This window comes from Chinchilla lanigera, unplaced genomic scaffold (assembly GCF_000276665.1).
Source record: "Chinchilla lanigera isolate Chin_1 unplaced genomic scaffold, ChiLan1.0 scaffold00031, whole genome shotgun sequence".
Classification (NCBI taxonomy): Eukaryota; Metazoa; Chordata; class Mammalia; order Rodentia; family Chinchillidae; genus Chinchilla; species Chinchilla lanigera.
This window is the reverse complement of record NW_004955432.1, coordinates 4,827,095-4,850,947: the sequence shown is the minus strand read 5'-3', so window position 1 is coordinate 4,850,947 and position 23,853 is coordinate 4,827,095. Positions and strand designations below refer to the sequence as shown.

The 23,853-nt window shown below is 38.9% G+C and overlaps 1 protein-coding gene across 1 annotated transcript in view; it reads left to right on the top strand.

Moving 5' to 3' along the window:
* Positions 1–23,853, top strand: part of LOC102016302 (multidrug resistance protein 1-like) — a gene marked incomplete at its 5' end in the record, with an annotated part of 83,679 nt that overhangs the window by 30,293 nt on the left and 29,533 nt on the right. Inside the window, 12 exon segments of the mRNA XM_013516023.1 lie at positions 2,562–2,733; positions 4,536–4,649; positions 4,795–4,905; positions 5,085–5,210; positions 5,306–5,509; positions 5,857–6,027; positions 13,385–13,546; positions 14,433–14,606; positions 15,164–15,310; positions 17,716–17,823; positions 19,940–20,017; positions 23,146–23,229. Of these exon segments, the coding sequence (XP_013371477.1) occupies positions 2,562–2,733; positions 4,536–4,649; positions 4,795–4,905; positions 5,085–5,210; positions 5,306–5,509; positions 5,857–6,027; positions 13,385–13,546; positions 14,433–14,606; positions 15,164–15,310; positions 17,716–17,823; positions 19,940–20,017; positions 23,146–23,229 (1,651 nt within the window).

Genomic DNA, 23,853 nt, shown 5'->3' with positions numbered 1-23,853 from the left:
CGTCTGACACTCTGTTTTCATTTATTTTTTATGGTATCTAAATGATTATCTTCCTCGTTGTTGCTTCTTCCTGGCAAATGCTTCCTCTGGCTGCAGCAACATCATATTGGAAAAATGGTTTGGGTGTTAGTCTAAGCAAGACCTGAAATCAGTAGATGATAAATATGAATCATAGCATTGATGTTCCTCAATGTAATAACATACACTTTATGCTGTGTGTACCTTTTCCCTTAGTTCAGCTCCTACAATGACACACACACACGCACGCGCACACATCCACACACACGCCTGAATATGTTTCTTAAAAATAATGTTTTTATTCAGAATATAACTGGAAAATTGGAGCTTTAAATATTTTATCTCTAAAATGTTCTGTTTAAATTTCATCCTCAGGGGTTATGATCACCATATAAATTTTACTTGGCTTGCTTTTTAATTGTGGTAAAGCAATCAGTTAAAAAATATTCATGAAAGCCAGAATGTGCATATCTAAGAAGGATTTTAACTCTGATTGAAGGGTTTTAACTCTGAAGAAGGATTTTAACTCTGCGTATGAATAAGCTAAGCAGTAAGAAAATTAATATAATGTTGATGCCATCATACATTTAGTGGATGAAGGACTTTAAAATATGAATTATCTGTGGAATTAAGCTATTTCATTTCAATAACTTTGAGCTCCATTGTGCAAGGAAAGTCTCCAATTTCTTCAGAGACTTTTGATAAAATGGATTAAGATAGATTTAAGGCTCAAGTAAAATCTGCCCTCTGTCTACTAATTTTACCTTGGCTCTCTTGCAGAGTTCTGTAGGCTCTATTAGCTTATCTCAACATCCCTTTTCTTGAGAAAGATAATCTGTTCCTTTGAAATGGAGGTTAAGCTATGGACACCATCCCCTTTTGCTGTAGCATAAAGAACTATCCACTCATGGGAGGTTTAGAGGTACTTGGATTATCATATGGGAAAGAAATCACTACAACTAGAGAAACAAAGTGAGCCAGTGGATTCCAACATTGATTTTGTTTGTAGTTTTTTTGTTTGTTTGCTTGTCTTTTTTTTTTACTCACCCCCTTTGTGTAATTCTGAGAAGTCTCAAAGGGTGTTGTTCATGACGTTTGTGCTTTAAACCAGTTACAAGACTGTGAATGTAGTTAAACTTTGATTTTCTCAGCCACTTGGGCAGATCCCTTTACACAGTGAGCCACTATGGCATGAGAAAGTTGAGAAGGCTATGTTAAGGGCTGGGGATTTAGCTCAGCGGCAAAGCACCTGCCTGGCAAGTGCAAGGTCGTGAGTTTGGTTCCCGGTACTGGAGAAAAACCAAAGGGAAAAAAAAAAAAAAAAGAGAGAAGGCTATGTTAACAATATGGAGATAAGATAAAAGAAAGAGACACTGATCCATAATGAAGGACTGTTGTACATTTTTAAGCCAAATATCTTTCATAGGCTAGTGATTTAAAAAATAGATCTCTATAGAGATAAAATAAATCATACAGCTTATTTAAGAAAAAATATTATGTAGTAAGTCAAAGCTGTCAACATGCTTTCACACAAGGGACAGACTGCAAAGATTCCCTCAGGTTCAGAGATGGAAGTGTCTTTCTTCTGTTTAGTACTTTCTATTATTTTATCCATATTTTTATTAACTAGTGAAAGTGGCATACAGATTTCAGAGGGAACTTTCTTTTGTGATTCCATTCCTTTTGTGTATTAAGCAATACATGTTCTAAAAGTTTGCTAAATGCTGCTTCACTTACTTTATTCTTGCTAAGGCCAAGACAAGAGCTTTCAGAAGACTCCCTCACAAATAACTTGCTCTCTGTAAGCCTCAGTTATCTCCTCTACCAGAAGAGAATAATAATAGTAATAGCAGCATAGGGTCGCTGAATGGGTACCAAGAGAACAGACATGTGTGAACTGTGATTGAAAATTATGGTGAATATTTATGTTAAAAAATCATTACAGATAAGGACTCATTGCCATTAACCCCATTCAAAACACTCCTCCTCCTTACCACACACTTATCCCACAGTGCCTGCACTTTCTGAAGCCCTTCTGGAAGTCCTTTATGTGTCTTTAGTTGGACACTGTTGCTGCCACCTCATTGTCTAGAATTGATTCCAAATGTTTATTTTCATGGTCATTATGACTTTGGGGAAGAGCTAGAAGACCTATAGGGTCAGATCCAGTAGATGAGGACACACTGTAATTCTTTTGAGTTTGCTTTTCCATTGGATGGCAGGCAGCAAAGCCTTCCACCATTTTTTTAAATCAAACCTCATAAAGACCACCCCAAAGACTTCTACAACTGCTTTAGAAAGTGGCAAGAATGATGGGATAAGTATGTTTAAGTATGTGTAAGGGAGTATTTCAAGGGGGATTGGTGGTAATGTGTCTTTTACTGTGATAAATTATTGAAAATTCAAACATTTCCCATATATATGATCACATCTCATATACCATAGGGCTGGGCATATTATGATTGCTCAAAAATGGCATGCTACATTGATAACAGTTCATAAAGATGTATAAATATGTTTAATAATTTTTGTTTTTCTCCCAGGTACAGTGATAATTTAGAAGATGCTAAAAGAATTGGGATAAAGAAAGCGATCACTGCCAACATTGCTATTGGTGCTACCTACCTGCTGATCTATGCATCATATGCTCTGGCCTTCTGGTATGGGACTACTTTGGTCCTCTCAGATGAATATTCCATCGGACGAGTGCTCACTGTAAGTTTTATGTGAGTTGTAAAAATAAATGAGTTACAGTTATGGCTGTGTCTCGATGTCTCCCCCCCACAAAGCATCATGCAGTCATAGGTGGGGCTTTTCAGAGATTTGGAGTGTGTGATTCTGGGATTGAGGGTGTGTGGTTACTAAATTAGTCCACTGATTGGTTTGGCATAGTACTCCCACCCTGGGTGTGTGTGCTACCCTCTCTAAGAGCAGGTAGCCTGGAGGTATGTAAGGAACAGAAAGAGGGCTGCTGTTGTTGGTTATTGCTTATAGCTTGCTGCTTGCTGCCTTGCTGGCTTCTGCCTTCTGCCTGCCGTGAACTGTTTCTCCTCTGCGATGGCCCTCTGCCATGCCATCCTGCCTTGCCGCCAGCCAACTCTGAACTGAAACCTCTTCAAACTGTGAGCTACCATAAACCTTTTCTCCTTTAACTTTGGGTGTCAGGTATTTTGTCTCAACAACAAGAAAAATAACTAAGACAGTCACCATTAAAAATGCCCATGAGTGATATTAGCTTGACTTGAGAAGAATATATTTTGAAAAGTGATTGAAAATACAGAGACATACATTATTAGGTTAGAGTGCAAAGCACATTTTAATAAGTGATTTTGCTGATGTTCTGCAGTTCTCTTGCACAATTTCTTCTGTAGCTGAGAAGCATTAACATTTCAGATCTCTCTAGCATGAGCTTTTGTTTGATGAGACTATTTCTTTGTGTCAAACCTCATGCTAAGCACTGTACTTATATTTTCTGATTTATTCTTTAAAAATGATAAAATATACAGTTTAACTTTCTTTTAAGTATTTAATGACAGTGTACATCACAAATTTTTGGAAGTAAAAGTTGTTACTCTTCAGAAAAGGAAGTTCTATTTACAAGTTTTCTGTATTATATGGCTTTATGTAAGTACAGAAGAGTTACCACTCCACGTTGCCTGTTTTATTTAAAGACAGTGGAATAATTCCCAAATAATCTGCTTTATAACCTGGAGGCACCCGGAATTGTGGGTACAGAGCTTGGAACAGACTGATTCCAACTGTATGGCTTGGATCAGCCATCTCAACCTTCCAAGCCTCTGTTACCTGTTCTACCAAGTGGGCATGACAGGAAACATGTGCCCCAACTTTCAGTGTTTTTTTAAGTACTAATTGAGATAGTGAATATAGAAATGCTTGGCAAAGTTCCCTCTAGCTAAATTATTGTTCAGTAGAATTCCTGAGTGACTTAGAAAGAAATGAACAGTGACATTAGTTCTCTTCAAACTTGAGCAGAAGCAAAGTTATCTTTCTGCTTCATTTCATCCTCCTGATGATCTAAATAGAATCTCTAACCTTTGAAGAAATTAAAAAATTGCATTAAAGTGCTATGGTCCTATAGACCATATGTTATTGCTTCACTGAGCAAATGAGACTAATTCTGCATTATATACCTACTAAATAAAAGGGTTTAAATATTTAAAAAGATTTTTTTCACATTTTATAAATTTGTATTATTTTCAGTCAGCAAATCATAATTTGTCATAGTTGTTATAATTTTTGGACTATAATGTGCTTTGATTGTGTGATGTACAGTGACTAAATCAAACTGATCATAATATCTATCACCTCACCTAATTTACATTTTTATGGTCATACATTTCACATTTACTCTCTTAGTTATAAAATAAAATATTCTTAACATCTCCCATCCTTTTGTTGCCTTGCCGTTTTAAAATAGAATGAGTTATATTGGCAAAAAAATTATGAAAAAAACTGTAGTAAACACTGACTTGATGGTTTCCCTTTGCATTCCTCAGGTCTTCTTTTCTGTATTAATTGGGGCTTTTAGTGTTGGACAGGCATCTCCAAACATTCAAGCGTTTGCAAACGCAAGAGGAGCAGCGTATGAAATATTCAGAGTAATTGATAATTTAAGTCTGAACCAGTAATTTATCTGTCTTGTAAAGGATTTCGCAATTAAGAGTCACTATTGTCATTACTTTGTCTTGTTCCCCACAAAGTATCACTAAAAAGCAATTATTGTAATATACTAATTTAAAATTTTACTCATTGTAGGAGCCACACATTGACAGCTTCTCAACAAACGGCCACAAACCAGACAATATTAAGGGAAATTTGGAATTCAGAAATATTCACTTCAGTTACCCGTCTCGCAAAGAAGTCAAGGTATGATGATAACTGATTAATCAGTGATTTAATGATATGTTCAGTGAAAATTCTCTGACACTAAGAGATCGTAAGAAAAGAAAAGTGCCTGTGTGTTGCAGCGTAGTATTGAACTGAACTGTGAATTCCCACGCCCCGTATCCACATATGTGAGTTGCCTGTGTTTCTCTCCTTGGTAGATCCTGAAGGGCCTCAACCTGAAGGTGCAGAGCGGGCAGACCGTGGCACTGGTTGGCAACAGCGGCTGTGGGAAGAGCACGACGGTGCAGCTGTTGCAGAGGCTGTACGACCCCACCGAGGGCACGGTGAGCCCGCGTGGCCCTCAGCAGTTCCCGTAGATCTTTCTCGCACTGTGCTGTCCACTACAAATGTATGGAAATCTCACTCGCTTTTATTTCAGGTCACTATTGACGGACAGGACATCAGGAGCATAAATGTGAGGTATCTGCGGGAAATTATCGGCGTGGTGAGTCAGGAGCCTGTGCTGTTCGCCACCACAATAGCTGAAAACATTCGCTATGGTCGAGAAGATGTCACCATGGATGAGATTGAGAAAGCTGTCAGGGAAGCCAATGCCTACGACTTCATCATGAAGCTGCCTCATGTGAGGGGCGTTTGACCTCTGTTTTTGCAAAGGGTGGAAAGCAGGGCACTGTGGCCTTGTCCAGTACATAGGAAGTTCAGAAGCTGCTGCAAATTAGAGGAACCCCTGACAAGTTGCAGGATCCTCCTAGAAAGGGAAATCGAGATCACTTTGGATTTTTAAAGCTCTATCACTATCAACTAGCAGTAGATAATTTTCAAAATCTGGGGTGGGTTATTGCTAAGATTAAAGAGTTGGATTGTATTACCTGTGAGGCTTGGGGATTTATGTGATTACTTCCCAGTGTAAAAAGTGATGTGAAATAGCTTGTGCTTTTTCTAAGTCTTTTGGTAATTTTTTTGTTGCAGAAGTTTGACACCCTGGTTGGAGAGAGAGGGGCGCAGCTGAGCGGTGGACAGAAGCAGAGAATCGCCATTGCGCGTGCCCTGGTTCGCAACCCCAAGATCCTGCTGCTGGACGAGGCCACATCGGCCCTGGACACGGAGAGTGAGGCGGTGGTTCAGGTGGCCCTGGACAAGGTCTGTGCGCTCCGCTCACACCAGCTGGTTTGAAGCACAGTGCCATCCTACTGTTAATTGTTCTTAATCTTGGCTTTAGAAAATACATTTCTGGCAGCTTCAAGGTGATTTTCCTTACTGACCAAAATGAAAGCAGCAGGCCTGCAAATGTTTTTGTTTGTTTGCTTGTTAAACCTCTATGCTTCTCTGATTTTTTTTTTAGGTGGCAATGCATGAATATTTACCTAAAAATATGTGTAAATCTTTTAAATTCAACACTGAGAAATATAAACTCAAAAAAAATTGGTCTTTATTTGGATCTTGATGTTCTCTGCATCCTCCTTTTCCAGAAAACTGTAATTCTCTTTCAATTTTTAACTTATTTTCCCCAAATCTACTTTAAGGATTTTGAATGCTAATTCCATGAAATTTGACTCATTTCTTCTTTGACCCTGTCATTTCTTCATCACATCTATAACCTCTTCATATTGTTCCACTTCTTATACTTTTATCTCCCCCTTAGGGGAGTTGGAAGACCTTGACAGTCCTGTTTCCTTGCTTTTCCATGATCCTGTGTGTATGTATATCCTTTTTATTGTTTATGACACCCAGGAAATGCAGATATTGGCATAAAGAGAAAATTAATTGTCAGCCACTACTCCGTTACCTTGGCTATAGTAGTAAATTCAGAGGCTACAATGGCATCAAATATCAACCGGATATTGACAACCTTAGGACCCACTAATGACCATCCTTTAACCAAAACAAAAAGGACTATGATTTTAGTGAAAACAATTAGACCAACCATCTATTGCCATATAGTACTTCAGCACTGATTTCTGCTATATGTACAGAGCAGTGCCAGAGCTCAAACACACCATTAAACTAATGACCTTCTTGTTGTTGTTGTTGTTGTTGTTGTTGTTGTTGTTGTTGTTGTTCTTCTTCTTCTTCTTCTTCTACTACTCCTTCTCCTCTTCCTCCTTCTCCTCCTCCTCCTTCTCCTTCTCCTCCTCCTCCTCCTCCTTCTCCTTCTCCTTCCCCTTCTCCTTCTCCTTCTCCTTCTTCTCCTTCTCCTTCTCCTTCTCCTTCTCCTTCTCCTTCTCCTTCTCCTTCTCCTTCCCCTTCCCCTTCTCCTCCTCCTCCTCCTTCTCCTTCTCCTTCTCCTTCCCCTTCTCCTTCTCCTTCCCCTTCTCCTTCTCCTTCTCCTTCTCCTTCTTCTCCTTCTCTTTCTCCTCCTTCTCCTTCTCCTTCAGGACTGACCCGTGTGATGATTTCACCTCCTAAACCTGGCCTTATGCAATAGAACACAGGGCTCATGATCTTCCTGGTCTGATCCAGGCCCTCCCAGGCATCCCAAGAGATCCCCATTTAGCTCTCATTCCATCTAAGCCTGTCTCCCAAGGCTGTCTCACCATTCTCTGTGGTAGGTTAATGCTTCACTCTTCTAGCAAAACTGTCCAGTACTTGTTTTCCGGTACCTTGTTGAGGATTTTTGCATCTATACTCATTAAAGAGCTTGGTTTCTTTTATGAGTCCTTGTCTTGTTTTCATTCAAGGTAATGCTAGCTTTCAAAAATGAGTTTGACAGTACTCCTGCCCTTTCTATATCATGAAAGAGCTTGAGAAATATTCATGCTAGATCTTTCAAGTTACAGAAGCCTGATAATATGCATAGAATAATTTAAATTCTGTTACTGAAGCCTGCTTTATGAGCTAGTATGTAGTCTATTTTGGAGGAAGTCCTATGGGCTGCTGAGAAAAATGTGTTTTCTGTTGTTTTATATAACACAATAGATTTCTCTTAAATCCATTTATTCAAAAGTTTTATTCAACTGTGATATTTCTTTGTTGATTTTTGTTTAGTGATCTATTGTTCATTATAGTGGGGAACTGAGCCCCCCCCACTATAATTGTATTTATGTTTATCTAATCTGTTATGTCCATTAGCACTTATTTTAAGGAGTTGGGTGTGGCAGCAGTCTGTGGTGGATACATGTTGTTATCCCCTCCACTTGGATTGTTCTATTAACCAGTATGTAGTGCCCTTCTTTGCCTCGTTTGATTACTTTTGCCTTAAAGTCCACATTACTTAACTATAGGATATTTATACCTGCCTTTGTTTGGGATTCCTGTTGCATGGAATGTTGTTTTCCATCCTTTGACTTTTAGCTTATGAGTTTCTTTTTGCATTAAATGTTTTTCTTGTGTGAAGAATACCACTGGATTTTGTTTCTTAGTCTATTCTGCTAATGTGTGTTTTTTGATTGGTGAATTGAGACCATTTAAATTAAAAGTTATTGCTGACAGATATTGGCTTAGTACTGTCACGGTCTTATTTTTCTGTTGCTGATTCCCTATCTTTCTCTTCTTTTTTTTTTTTTTTTTTTTTTGGTTTTTCTCCGGTACCAGGGACCGAACTCAAGACCTTGCGCTTGCCAGGCAGGCACTTTGCCGCTGAGCTAAATCCCCAGCCCCTCTTTCTCTTCTTTTTAACTGTTCATTCTACCTGGTGTATTCATTCTGTTAGATCTGTTGTCATTGTTAGTGTCATTGTTTCTATCTAGAATATCTGAAAATTCTTTGGAGAGCTGGTTTGTTTGTAATGAATTTCTTTAGGTGCTCTTTATCATGATGATATCTTATTTCTCCATAAAGTTTGAAATATAGTTTTGGAGGATATATCAACTTAGTTTTGGAAATTATTTTATTTTAGGGCTTGAAACATTTCACACTGTACTCTTGGGCTTTTAAGGTTTATGTTGAGAAGCCTGCTGTAATTCTAATGTATTTACTTTTAAAAGTGATTTGTTGCTTTTTTCTAACAACTTTTAAAATCCTGTTCTTGGGGCTGGGGATTTAGCTCAGTGGCATAGCACCCACCAGGCAAGTGCAAGGTCATGAGTTTGATTCCCAGTACTGGAAAAAAAAAACAAAAATTAAAAATAAATAAATAAATAAATAAATAAATAAAATCCTGTTCTTATGCTGAACTTCTCAGATTTTGACTTTGATGTTTCTTAGAGAGATTTTTTTTTTAAATACTGTTGTTTGGGGTTCTATGTACCTTACTTATCTGTATGTGAAATTATTTTCCCTTATTTGGAAAGTTTTCTGCAATTATTTCAGTAAGCAGGTTTTCTTGTGTTATTTGTGCCATTTTCTGAGTTTTTACTAATTACAGCTAATCTTAGATTAGTCTCTTTTGTATCATCTAGGAGGTGTTGAGTCCATTTTTTCATGTTCTGTTGTTGTAGTTAAGGTATTTCTCATTAATTGGTCACTGACAACAACCCTGGGTTCTAAATCTGACACTGTCCTCACATTGTTCACTTTTTTTTTTTTGGTACTGGGAATCAAACTGAAGACCTTACACTTGCCAGGCAGGTGCTGTGCCACTGAGCTAGATCCCCAGTCCACACTGTTCACTTCTGCTACCCATACTTTGAGAGAACTTTTAATGTCTTTAATTTCTGTTTGGAGCCATTTTATAGACTCTTTTCTATGCTGTTCTTGCATGTTTTACATAATTTTTTAAAAGTTCTGCTAGCTTTCTATCAGTGTCTTCTAAAAACTCTCTCATCATTTTATTTATTTGGTCTAATGTCTCTTTACTTATAAGTCTTTGAGTTCGTGGATATTTTATTGATTTGGTTTGTTTTTTCCCATTATATCATTTCAAATAACTTGGCTTTGGCTTCCTCTCCTTCAGTGCCCCATGGATCAGCTTGGGAGAGATGGGAGCTTTTGGAGGTATTTTTATTGGTTTTTCTTCTAGTGTCTCTATTTTGTTGTTCTTGTTGTTTTTGCATTGAGGCTTGTAGGTTGGTTATACTGGAAAGCTTTGTGTTTAGTATCAAGACCTCTTTAGTGAATGTCTCTTTTTCAGCTATATCCTCTGGATTTAGTTAACTATTGGCCTTTACCTCTGTTTCAGGATCCAACCACCCCTGTTTTCTTGGGATTGGGAGGTTGCAGCATATTTGACTCAGTATCCAGTTCTCCAGGAGTGGGCTGCAGCACTATTAATAACTCCAAGGCAATTGATACTGACATTTCACAAAACCAGCTAGTAGGACAGCTATGTCACCTTGGCTATAGCAATAAAATGAACATCCATAATAGCACCAAAGACAAACTGAATATTGACAAACCCTAAGGATCAATAATATACCACCCTTTACCACAGAAAAGAGATCTGTAATTGTAGTATGAATATTCAGACAAATCAAATACTATACTAACTTACCCTTGACCTATGGTAAATATCTATTGAATGGTACAACATTATCTCTGCTAACAGCTGAACAGTACTCTTTAGCAACAGTATAAAATTAACTAGCTATCTAGAGATACATAAAGCTCAGTAGTTATATTAGTAAAGGTAGAGGGGGTGGTAACCAGAGATGAAAGAGCAAAATATGAGAAATTAATCAGTGGGATATGAGAAGTAGTAGAGATAGGAGTAGAGATAGTGAAATAGGGTGTCCTATCGAGGAGTTAAGGGAAATCAGTAGTTTAGAGAATAGTCGCAGGAAAGAACAAACATGAATAAGAATGAAAAAGAAAAAAATAGGATGAAAAAAAGAATTAAGATGTATTATGTACATGTACCAACCTCCCACAAGGAATGGGGTAGGCAGAGACTTCATGAACATAACCCAAACTGCACAGGAAACACTTCAAAGAATCAACAACCGGGATCTCATCTTATTAAAAAGCTTATGCATGTCAAAAGAAATCACCAACAGGGTGAAAAGAAAACCCACAGAATGTGAAAAAATTCTAGCCAACTGTCCCTCAGACAGTGGACTTATATCTAGAACATATAAAGAATTGAAAGCCAGGTGTAGTGGGACAAGGCCAGATGTGGTGGCACATGCCTGTAATCCCAGTAGCCAGGAGGCTGAGGCAGAAGGACTGTTGTGAGTTGAGACCAGCCTGGGCTACAAAGTGAGCTCAAGGCCAGCCTGAACTGCATAGCAAGACCCTGTCTCAAAAAGACAAAAAAAAAAAATTGAAAAATATCAGAACCCCTCCCCCAATTCAAAGACCCAATCCAAAAATGGGCATCTGAGATGAACACATACTTCTTAGATGAAGAAATACAAATAACAAATAAATATATGAAAAAATGTTCAACATCATTGGTCATTAGAGAGATGTAAATTGAAACAACACTGAAATTCCATCTCAACCCAGAAAGAATGGCTGTCATCAAGAAATCAACCAATAACAAATGCTGGGCGGGCTGTGGGGAAAAAGGAACTCTTCTCCACTGTTGGTGGGAGTGCAGACTGGTGCAACCACTGTACATCAGTCTGGAGATTCCTCAGAAAACTGGGATTAGAGGTCCCATTTGACCCAGCTATTCTCCTTAAGAGAAGAATTAAAAACATCATATCACAGTACTATATGTGCACCCATGTTTATAGCAGCACAATTTGTCATAGCTAAATCTTGGAAACAGCCCAAATGCTTATTTTAACTGAGAAATGGATAAAAAAAGATGTGGTATTTTTATACAATGGAGTACTACTCAGCTATAAAGAAGCATAAACTTGAGGATAAACATTTATAGGGAAATGGATGCAACTGGAGACCATACTTATAAATGAAATGAATCAGTCTCGCATGTGTAAACATCATATTGTCTCCCTTGTGTAAGAAGCTGAAAGAGTAAATAAGACCCAAAATGTACAATAGATATGTGAAATAGAAAGAAACTGTTCAAAGGGGACAAGAAAAATGTGGGAAAGGAGAAAAGAAGGAAAGGAAAAGGAAAAAAATATGTATCTGTACACCCAAGATAGTTAAGAAAGTTATACTACTAATTGCTATTACTTCATTGAAAAGAAAGGTTTGTTCCTATATTGTTTTGATCAATTTTTCATGCCTATATCTTGTAATATGAGCATCTACTTTGAAGATAACAATACACAATGTACTAACCATTGTTACTTTCCTACAATCTTGTTTTGAAATTTTGCACTATTGTTTTCATTGTTTTTTTCTTCAAAATAAAAAAAGAAAGATAAGGAAGAGAAAAAAGTTGAAAGGGGAAAAGAAAAAGGAAAGAGAAGAAACTAAAAGAGGAAAATAAGGAGAAACATCCCTTACCCTCAAAAACTCCAATGAAGGAAAGATAAAAATAAGAACAAATAGAAAAAATTTTAAAAAGTGAATCAAAAGAATTCTTGCATTTTTGAATGCGTTGTTTCTTTCCAAGATCTGCAGTCTTTAGATTCAGTGACAATTCTTTGCAATGTGGCTTTAGGGTCTATAGGTTTTTGAGGTACCCTTCTGCCACCAGTGGCCACTCTGTCCATTCACTCCAGACTGTGATTTCCATCCAAACCAAGGTGTAGTCTTGCTCCCACTGGTAGATGGGAAATGTGATCAACCCTCTGGTCTCTGGTGGATTTTAGATCACGAGATAGAGGTTCAAATGGACTGTTAGACTTAATGTCAAGAGTCACATGGTCTGATTGTTCCCTTCTCTTCCAGGTGTATTCATTCAGGAGTAGGTCCATTGATTAGTCCTTACCCCTGCTGCCCTGTGCCGAGGGGAATCAAAATATAGACCTGGCTTGGAGTTGGTGGATTGTCTCACCTTTGTGTTGGGAGGGTGCACTGTGAAGGAGTTTCATATGCAAATTTTCAACTCTGCCTTTTTTCTCAAAGATAATCTATAATTCTTCTAACCAATAACAAAGTATCGTTTATTAAGCACTTTCTATAAGTCCTAATGCTAAGTACTTTATGAGTATTACTTTATTTATTTACCCTAATTACCCTAAGGAATGAGTACTGTTGTTTCCCTATTTACATATGAGTAAAATGAGCCTCACACAGGCTAAAAGATTTTCATAAATTCCTAGAATGGCCAAACTAAGGTTTGAGTACAGATCAATACACTAAGAATAAACTCTTTGGCCTTGTATTTGTTATCAGTCTTGATCATCCACGTGGTTCTTTCAGACAGGATGTCATGATTCCTAGGACTTATTCCAAGTGGCGTATTTCGGTATAGCACATGGCCTGTGTTTATTTTTATTGGTCAGTCCCTGAGCTTTAGGGTTGTTATTCTGTAGAAGGCCATAATTATTACTAAAAATGTAAGCTGATAGACATTAAACAAAATACAGAAAGGGATACATAATATCAATATTTAGATACTATATTTATGTTTACTTTTAATATAATAAAACACTTTAAATCATTATCAATTTACTATATATTTTTTGAACTTAGTATCTATAGCTTCCATAGTCTTATCAATATTCAGCTCTTCAGTGTTCCGTACATACAAGTTCAATGAATGAGTTTTTGCATGTAATTGATAATGTACTCAAAAGCCAAACTGCTGTCTCATTAGGCCCGAGAAGGCCGGACCACCATTGTGATAGCTCATCGCTTGTCCACAGTTCGCAACGCTGATGTCATCGCTGGCTTTGAGGACGGAGTCATTGTGGAGAGAGGGAATCATGACGAACTCATGAAAGAGAAAGGCGTTTACTACAAACTTGTCACAATGCAGGTCTAGTTTCGCTCCAGAATTTCCCTGACTTTTTTGAAGGGGATAAAATGGTATAGCTATATTTTTTACTGAAAATAAGTATTATTTAACTTACCTTGAAAAGTAAGAAGAAATACTTGGTGAATTCAGCAACATACTAGTGTTCTAGTTTCTTCTTTTTTCCTGAAAAGAGAGGCATTAAAGAAAGACAAATAAAGAATACTTTATCAAGGTTAAAAGTGAGCTACCCACTAGTAGCCACTAGCAACCTGTGGCTACTAAACATTTCAGTTGTGATTAATTAAGTAGTAAGTATGAACCAGATTCTAGTCTCTTATTACATATTAGAGCACAAAACATCTCAAGGGTTTTTATATATTGATTACACATTGAAATGATGATATCATTGGATATCAATAGTACTTTGAGTATATTAGGTTAACTGAAATATATGGGTAAAATAAATTTTACTCTTTTCACATTTTTATTATAACTATTAGGTAAGTACAACTGAGAAATGTGGCTCAGGTAAGAGCGTTAGCGTCTACCATATTTCTGTTGACAACCATGGCCCAAAGTAAACTTCACTGAGGCAAGATACTTACAGAAAGAAGATGACTAGATAAGATACACAGAAGAGAGGTGATATTTTAGCATATTCAGTGGGAATCTTTCTTATTAGTGGCTTTCTTTTTTAAGTATATTACAGAAAAAGAATAGCAGTTTAACTTCAACCACTCTTGTAAGTACTGTCCTTAAATTACCATTTCCATGGTATCTGATGTTCATTAATCAGTTCCATTGGCCAACTAAGCCTAAGCAGCTGGTGCATATTTCTTGTTTGCTTTATTTATTTATTTATTTATTTATTTATTTATTTATTTATTTATTTCCTTGTCTGTTTTAGACAATAGAAAGTGGAGATGAATTAGAAAATGAAGTTTGTGAATCTAAAAGTGAAAGCGATGCCTTGGCAATGTCTCTAAAAGGTTCAGGATCCAGTCTAAAAAGAAGATCAACTCGGAAGAGTACCAGTGGACCGCAAGAACCAGACGGAAAGCTTAGTGCAAAAGAGGCCCTGGTATGGGGAAAGATGGAGAGTTTTATGTCCTACTGCCCTCCATCTTTGTCCTGCTTGGTTCGGCTCCTGCCTACGGGGTGAAGAATGGGAAGAAAACATGATTTTCCAAAATTTTTCTGTCCCAATACTCCAGATTGCCCTGAAAACCAGAAATGTCAATAGTTTACAATCCTTTTGTAATTTAAGAATAAGAATTTATAAGATGTTTCTTAGAATTAAAACTTATAAAGAGGCTTAGTGGGTCTTCAAATATTAAAATTTCTGTTCTGTTCATTCCTACTTATAAATATTTTTGTCACATTTTGAATGTCAAGGTCATGGTTTGAATGTCATGGTTTGAATGTCAAAGGTTAAATATTTGTAAAATATCACTCATTTCTTAAAAACAAAGGGATACTATAATAGAGTTTGTCAGTACATTTTTGAAGCTGAAGATCCATCAATTGATAAAGAATTTGATGCATTTATTTTACAAATTTCTGCACAAATATGCACAAATTATACATGATAAAATCATTTATTCATTATAACAACTTATAATATTTTATGTTTTCTAGGGTGAAAATGTACCTCCAGTTTCCTTTTGGAGGATTTTAAAGCTGAACATAACAGAATGGCCTTATTTTGTGGTGGGTGTTTTTTGTGCCATTATAAATGGAGGCCTAGAACCAGCATTTGCAATAATATTTTCAAAGATTATAGGGGTAAGTTTATATGTCCAGTTTTTGTATTGGCTTGTGAATGCTGATTGAAGAATTAATGAACTGTCTGTATTTGTACCAGTATATATAAGCCACAAAAATCATGTCCTTTAACATGAATCCAACCTGATTGAAGGGATTAGACCAGAAGTCTGGTTTGTGACAGAGAAGCCAATTGTATAAACCTTCCTTGTCCTGGTTTCTACCCCAGGACCTTGTTGATTTCTTTCCATAGGCTCCAGGTACCAGCTCCCTAAAACAGTAAATAAAACCAGTGAGATGACTTTCTCATACCTGTTACCACTAGGCTCTAAACAAAACCCTCAACCTTCACCTTGTGGTTGTACAAAGGATTTTCCTTAAGTGTGTGTCAGACTGGGTTGGTAATGAGCTGCTCTGTAGCAGACTCACTTGACAGGCTATAGCCAGGCCAAGCATTCCACCTGTGTAAGGTAAAATTTTCATCTCATTTCATTCTTATGAACTAAAGAGACAGCTTCCTAAAGATTGAGGTTGACATACTGCTTCCACTAGATTTTAGCCATGCCATTTTCAAAAAACAGCATCTGGAGAGTCATGCTCTCTGCTTAGTGAGAGATTTTTCAAACATCCTTGCCATACTGCTGAGAACTTTGTGGAGAGAGAGAGACTGATTACGACAAGAAGCATAAGACAAACCCTAGCTTTTGATTCTACAACAAAACACAGAGCATGCCTGGCTAGGTCATTGTCATTTATGTTTAATGTACTCACTCAATAATTCTCTTTTCAGCTGTTGAATGTATCTCAGTTGTAGAGAGCTTGTGTTTCAGGTGTAAGTCCCCGGGTTCAAGCCTCTGTACTGAAACAAAAAGGAAGGAAATGTTTTTCATGATCTGCTTTTTGCCAGGTCATTTTATATGTCTGGAAAATTTACTGAGAAGCAGATGAGATGTCTGATTATTTGGAGCATGTACTGTATTCTGGAACAGGGAGAAGGAGACTTTTCCTATATAGAGAAGATGACACATTCTTTAGGTTTTCAGTCAGCATGGTTTCTGTTGCAAATCTTGTATTCTGCCTTTGTGGAGCTAAATGCACCATATACACTGTGAAAACAAATGAATATTTTGTGTTCTGCCAACACTTGATGTAAACATTCAGCCAGTGGCCCTTGGTTTGCTGATCTCTGTTCTGACAAGTGTCTTGCAGGCATGGAGATAACAGTGGTGTCTTATGCCTCATACAGTAGTAAGCCTGGAGGTCAGTGATCCAGAGATGGCACCTGAGCTCCTGGGTAACAGTTAGGCAGCCCGCCCATTGCAAATGGTGGGCTCTGAGTCACGTCGTGTAGGTTTGTATCTTTGAGCACCTCTGGCTGGTTGTGTTATGGTCAGCAAGTTAACTAATCTCTGTGCTTTAGTTTATCTCTGTATAAAATGGTACGACAATAAAACAAACTTCTAGAGATGGTGAGAGGATGAAAGCAAGAAAATATATAAATTTGATTACAGTAATATCTGGTATAAAGTAAGAATTTAGTTATTGTCAGTAATTATTTTTGCTGACCTAACTACTAAAGAAACAGTGATATAATGTCTTATAGCGCCCCTTCCCCTCCGCATTTTTTTTTTTTTTTTTTTTTTTTTTTTTTTTTTGGTTTTCTTCAGACTGGCCCTTGCTATATAGTGCAGGCTGGGCTTGGACTCACTTATGTAGCCAGGTCAGCCTCAAACTCTTGATGATCCTCCTGCCTCAGCCTCCAGAGTTCTGGGATTACAGGCAGGCACCACCACATCCCATTTCCATTTTTTTAAAGGATGAGATTATCTGGATTGAGTTAAGAGTATTTCTGTCTTACAGTACTGATTTTTTTCTTTGGATCCATGACATTCTGTAGCCCTTATAATAGCCATCTTCTTGAAACTTTTCTGCCTATGGTACTCAGGCAGCTGGCTTTAGTACCTGACTGGCTATTGGCCATTGTACGAAGAATGTTCTTTAGGAGCCTCCTTTCTTTCTGGAAAGCCTGGACTGAGTAAATGAACACCTCTCTGTGGTCCCAAAACCCACATCACCAGATTTTCTCCAGACACCCTAGGACAGTTTAAAATGCCCCTATAGTGACACAATGGATGGGTATACAATATAGTGCCTTACCAAGTGACAAGTATTTGCATTTCTACTTTTACACGGTAGGGTAACACTTTACTCCAGGAGCTTACCTGAGCAGAGTTATTGGATCAGTTATTTGTGCCCACCTTGGTCTCTAATGTAATTACATGTCTTTCAGGGCAGTCTTAGGAAAGCCTGATTTCCGGTATACTAAAGCTCTCCTCACTGTGAAAACCATTCCTGTGGTAAATGAATCAGACTGAGAATCACTTCTTAGTGAGTGAACTAACGACCGTTTAAATATTTCCTGACAGCTCTTTACAAGAAACGAAGATCCTGAAACAAAACGACAGAACAGTCATCTCTTTTCACTATTGTTCCTAGTCCTGGGAATTATCTCTTTTATTACGTATTTCCTTCAGGTAAATGTCTCAATTTTTACTTTGTTCATTTTGGGGGAATTTACAAACATCCATATAACTTTTCTTTTAGTAGAGTTGCCTTCTATGAACTTCGCCTTCAACAAGCAGAGCTCTTTGGCTTCCTTGCTTGCCTTATTCCCCGTCACCCTCTTCAGCTAGAAATATTGATGGAATACGAGGGAATAGGTTGTTTGCTCTTGTATCATGACTGGAAGTGAAAGGTGGGACGTCCAAGTGGCTTGGACGAAGCTCTGGATATAATTTTGGGTGTAAGTACTGATGGTCAGTTTTAATACTCAAAGGCAAGTTATCCTGTATTATAAAAACAGCAAAAACCTCCCTAAGGAGGGGACACTTGTTTGAGAAGTGTTTGAAAGATTTATCATTCATCTTTTGCTAAAGAAAAAAAAAAACTCTTTTAATGATGAAAAACGTCAGTCCTCAAAATCTTTCGGAACTGTTGGTAAAGTCAGATTGTTTCCTCATAGACTGTTTAGATCTCAGCTCTGCCGCCTTGTGATTGTGGTCTCTGAAAGCTTACCAGCATCTGTAAACCTCAGCTCCTGAAACATGATGATTGTAGGGCTGCGATAGGGATTTAAAGAGATAATGGATATAAAGTATGCGACCCATAAGGATAGCTCTCAACAAAAATAACAGGAGTCATTTTCCTGAAATGGACAAGCCGTATCATGTTCCATTTAGTCCAACAGCAGAAACCCTCATGTGATCATCCAAGTAAGCATAGGCACTGGTAGTTTTAGGATTAACCTCACTCCATCTAGGGTTCTTCCCTTCTCCTCCATCTCCTTGCATGGACAATATGTATTAGCACAGGGTTACGCAGCAGTGCAGCTTTGTGGGGAGGGCGCGGGTGTGCAGACATTGTGTAGCCCCCACCATGCTGGGTGGACGGCCCCGTAGGGCCCTCAGTTATCGGTCCCCCTTTACCATGGTAGAGATGGCCCTCTGCTCACTTGTGCCTTTAGCATGTGTTTCTTCTTTCCTCTCAGTACTGTCCAGCCCAGTGCTTGGGAGGATCCACCAAGGTTTGGGTGCCATCTTCAGTTCCTCTGAGTCTGTGGGTGTAGGGTTATTATCAGGGCCTCTCCTCTTCTGATGCCGCACACAACCGTTTTCATCTGCTTCCCCAGGCTTTACGTGGAAGGTCTCGTCTGCCACTGTTACTTCCTGGTTCCTAAAGGAAGGAGGAGCGCGAGCTCTTAGTCCTCTCCCCAGGCTCATCAGAATGGGGGTTCTGCTCTTATTCCACAGATATGCTCTGGCTTGGCAGCACACTCATATCTTATGTATTGTTTCCCAGGAACTCTATTCTCTCCTCCCACACAGACTGTTAGAGCCTAAAACGGTGGGCAGGCTCAGTGGAGAGAACTCTCCGAGTGAGCCTCTGCGGCGACCTGTTTTGCCCCAAGACACTGGGTTTTTCTTTTTACTTCAGCACTAAAAATTTTTTGAGGGTGAGGCAGGAGGATCACAAGTTGAATGCTACTCTGGGCAACTTTGAAACACCCTGTTTCAAAATAGAAAGCATAAAAAAATAAAAAGGCTGGGGAAATAACTCAGTACTACAGACTTGGTTCAATTCCCAGTATTGTAAAAAAGAAAAAAGTATTTGGTAATTTTGTGCTCTCCCTCTCTTAAAGGCTGGTGTAACTGTAAATTCGTGTTTTCCCAGGCTATACTTTAAGTCCTTGCGTAACGATAAATGTGCCCTTTTCACTCTTGTGAGGGTCCCAAGGTAGAAGATAATGATGTAGCTCCACAGTCACGGAAAAAATCCCAGCTTCCTGAGTGATAGATCCATGTTCACTGAGGAAATAAGTAAGTCTGGGAATGAGAAGCAAAGAAACATGTTTCTGTAAATCTCTGGCCAGCCTGTCAACAGCAGTGCCAATTTCAAAACCTGACTGCTGCCTACACACCAGTGTACCCTTGCACCGTGCTCTGTAGCACGTGGTCACAGGAGTGTAGCCGGTTCTGCAAGTCAGGCTTTCTGACTTTGTCTAGTGTCCTGCCTTGGCTATGACATCAGGCCCCCTTCCTCCTGTGTATTGGGTGTCGGAGTGTCTGACAGTCCTGTCCTTTTTCTTCACAGGGCTTCACATTCGGCAAAGCTGGAGAGATTCTCACCAAGCGGCTGCGGTACCTTGTTTTCAGGTCCATCCTGAGACAGGTATGTCTGCTGAGGGTTGAGCGCTGGGATGTGCGGGACTCCCACTGGTGGCCAGGATGTGGCAGTGGAGCTCTGTCACTTGCTGGGACTCAGCTCCTGTATCGGGCCTCCTTACGTCTCAGAGATGGCTCAGCACCGTCGCCAGGGGTAGGCCCAGGCCCTGCAGTCTGTTTACCGAGGGTGAGCACCAGGGCCTGGACTGGTTGAACATAAATGGAGTCGCTTGCCTGAATTCACGTCCAGCTTTGTATCTCAGCAATTGTAGGTACTGTAGGAAGAAGTTTTGCCCTTTCTTTTCTCTTTTCCCCTGGAATGTCCAGGATGCTTCATCCTCTTTCTTGTCCGCTATAGATGCCCTCTGTATTCTTGCATTCCACAAATCCAAACTTATTCGTATGGCTCATTTCACACTAATTCAAGTTGCAGTTTTACTGGCTGATAATAGCTTAATGGAATGCCTCTCACGTTTTGTACTTTCACGACCCTAACAATGGACAATATGGATGTTTTCCTTAAGGGAATAGGGCTTGGGGGAAAGAGAAATCCAGTTCAAAAGGATAAGCTTGTTGAGCATCATGAAAATGTGCGATTTTGAAATAACTTTCTTTTAAAATCCTTAATCACTTGCCATTGACTAAAATGGTGCTGTAGGATCCTGCTTCAGATCCCCGGGTGAGAAGCCTGTTTGCTCTGTTAGGATTTCTACAGGGTGTTCCCATCTTTCTGACTGTCTTTGGTTCTATCGTCCTTTCCTCCTCTTCCGCCCACCATTTAGAAAGACATATTATGTAAACGAATAGCTAGTAATGCAGAGCGAGGACTGAATCTGCTGAGTGAGCGGGTGCTGTTTGACAGGGTATCCTGCCCTTGGTCGCTCAGGCCAAATCTCATACATAGCTAAGGTTCCACTTAGGCTCAAGGTTGACTTTGCTCTACTGCCAATGCCTGGTCACCCCAGGCCAGCTCATAGATCTAGTGTGACTGGGAGCTGAGGGGACAAATTAGGTGATGCCTTTTCCACCAATTGTGAAGTGGGACAAGCATATCTTAGGGCCTTCTGTTTAAAGGCATCGTACTAAATATTGTAAGGCTTTCAAATTTGAATGGTTTCTATCTTCAAGAAAGTCCCATTCCACTGGGGAAACCCTGAAGTGTTTGAGGATACTAGAAAGCAAATTAATGTTTGCTTTAATGAATTATAGTACTTTGTTTTTTTCTTAAACATTTTAGATAAAAATGATAGCTACTGTTTTAATGCAAATCAGCAGTTTAGGCAACTTCTTAGCGCCCATAGTCATTTGTGACAGACATCAATTCTTAATTCAAATTCATAATCTTGTATGTGTAGATTTAAAAATATAAGTAGTTCTACAGGGAAAATCCTACTTTATGTTGAATGTCACATTTTAACCTGCATTGCTTTTGCTGATTTGTTTTTAACCCAATTCATTTATTCTGCTCTGAACTACAGTGATCTAATTGTTTCTTCATCCCCTTTATTTGGATATCTAATAAGTCTGTCATACTTTAGAATTTTTAAACTTGAATCCACCAGGCTCACTCTTTATCTGCTCTTTGCCCATATCAGAAATAACAGTACTTCTCTACCAGTTGTTCAGGCCAAAAACCTCGATGCTTCCTCTCTGTGTCTCATGTTGCAATAGCTTCCCACCTGGTTTCATTGCCTTTATCCTCATCCCAATTTGGAAGCTTCACCTATAATGCCAGAGTCATTTTTCTGAAATAGACATCCAATCACATCTCTGTACTCAAAACCAGCTACCCGTATCCCTCTGAATAAAGTCTGGAATCTTTACAGCTACCTAACGTCCATACATGATGTGCACCGCCTGACCTCCAAGACCCCTCTCCTCCATCTCACCCTGGCCCTGCACCATCTACTCTGAGCAAAGTGGCTCCCTGCGGCAGTGTAAGGAGAGGGGGCGGGGCACATGAGGACAGACTTCTCGCCAGAGGAAGCTGCTTTTACAGCTTTACAAAAAGTTGCCTTTTTTGTTCCTGACAGCCAGTAAGGCTTTCTTGCTAGTGTTTGAAAGAGGATGTGTACCTTAGCTTCAGAGCCTTTGTGTGTGCCTTTTTTCTTTCCCTTAGGTAGTCTCATGTTTTCCTTCATTTTTCATCTTTTCTCACTTGTCACCTGAGACAGGGCTTCTCTGTTCTTTCCCCATTTCCTAAAACAGCATCTCCCCTCACTCCTACGCTGTAATGAATCACAGCACATTGGTAGACCATTATACCTTCACAGAATTTATTACCACCTCAGAGGTGTTAGGTAATTGGCAGTGAGGCAACAGCTGGAGAATGAGGCTGAGGGAAGGATCAGATTTATTTATCTATAGGCAGGCTGACATCAGAGTGATGGCAGCAACTACCTGGAGGGGAGGCTAACTATATAGGGAGTTCAGAGTTGAGGTCGCATGTGCTGACTTCAGCGGCATGTATACTAGAGTTGGGGTTGAAGTATCAAAGGATCAGGATGCAATGTTTGAAATCAGAATTGGAGAGAGACTCAGCCCAAGTGTGTAGGTAGGACTGGTGCCAGGATGACTTCAAGTCCAGTCCTAAATTCCTGTGGTCATAATTCCTTTGGTTGGTGTTCGCAGAGGACAGGCCATTGTCAATAGTGATCTATAGTGGGCAGCCCAGCTCTCTCTCTGGTCACTGTCAGGTCAGGCCTAACAAGGTGACACGTGTGCATGTATGTCTCCTGCTGCTAGGACCTAAGCTCTATGAAAATAGTAATTTGTTGATAGTGCTCATTGTTTTAACACTTTGAAATTTTGCTAGGCTCCCCGTGGACTTTATTTCACCCTTCAGAACTTTTCTGGGTCTTGCGATCCACCTCCCTGCTTCTTCTCTTTCTCAAGTTGCTGTACCCCAGCATCTGGTCTCCCAATCTCTGAGAGGTTGGTTTTACAGCTCACTGCCCCGCCATCTCCTGTCTTGCAAGAAGTTTTTGACAGATGAAATGATGTATCAGTGCATTCATTTATTAAGTTTTTTTCTTGTCTATTGAACATAAATTTCTGAACGCCAAATGCAGGGAGTATAATTCACGCTCACTTTCCTCCTGGAGGGTTCAAGGTAAAATCTCTTCTGTGCCACAGGATGTGAGCTGGTTTGATGATCATAAAAACAGCACTGGAGCTTTGACTACCAGGCTTGCCACTGATGCTGCTCAAGTAAAAGGGGTACGTGTCTCCTTCCTGTTCACTGTTGTATTCATTCCATTTTGAACCTCAGCATGCTGGAGATTTTTTCAGCATAATGTTAATTATCATCATTCAGAAAATACTAAATAGACATCTAATCCATAAATGACACATGCTTTATAGCAAAATGTTGACTATTAAAACATTATGTACTCTATAGTGTGTAGATAATTTGTAAACTTTCTTTTCATATTCCTGTGTTACTAGTACTATTTACAAGATGCATTAGAAGAACAGTTATTTGGGAAAGAAGTATTTCTCAGCATATCATTCAGGATCAGGCTACTACAGTACTCAATCAACAGGAAATTGTAATTGCTCCTGAAAGAGGGATGTGTGTAGTTGGCTGCAGGAGCCTCATTCTGGGATACTGGATTTCAGAAGAGAAGGAAAAAGATTTAATAAAAATAGGTTGAAACAAATGAAAAACACATGGAAAATTAAAGCAAGGTTGAGAAGAATAACTTTAATGTGTTGATTTGTAATGTTTTGATTTTTAGCTGAAGTGTCAATTTCTTTACAACTTTTTCTGGCAAAAATGTACAAAATGATGAAGAACTGAAAAAAAATGTGATCTTTACTGCTCTTCCCCTACCTTGAACC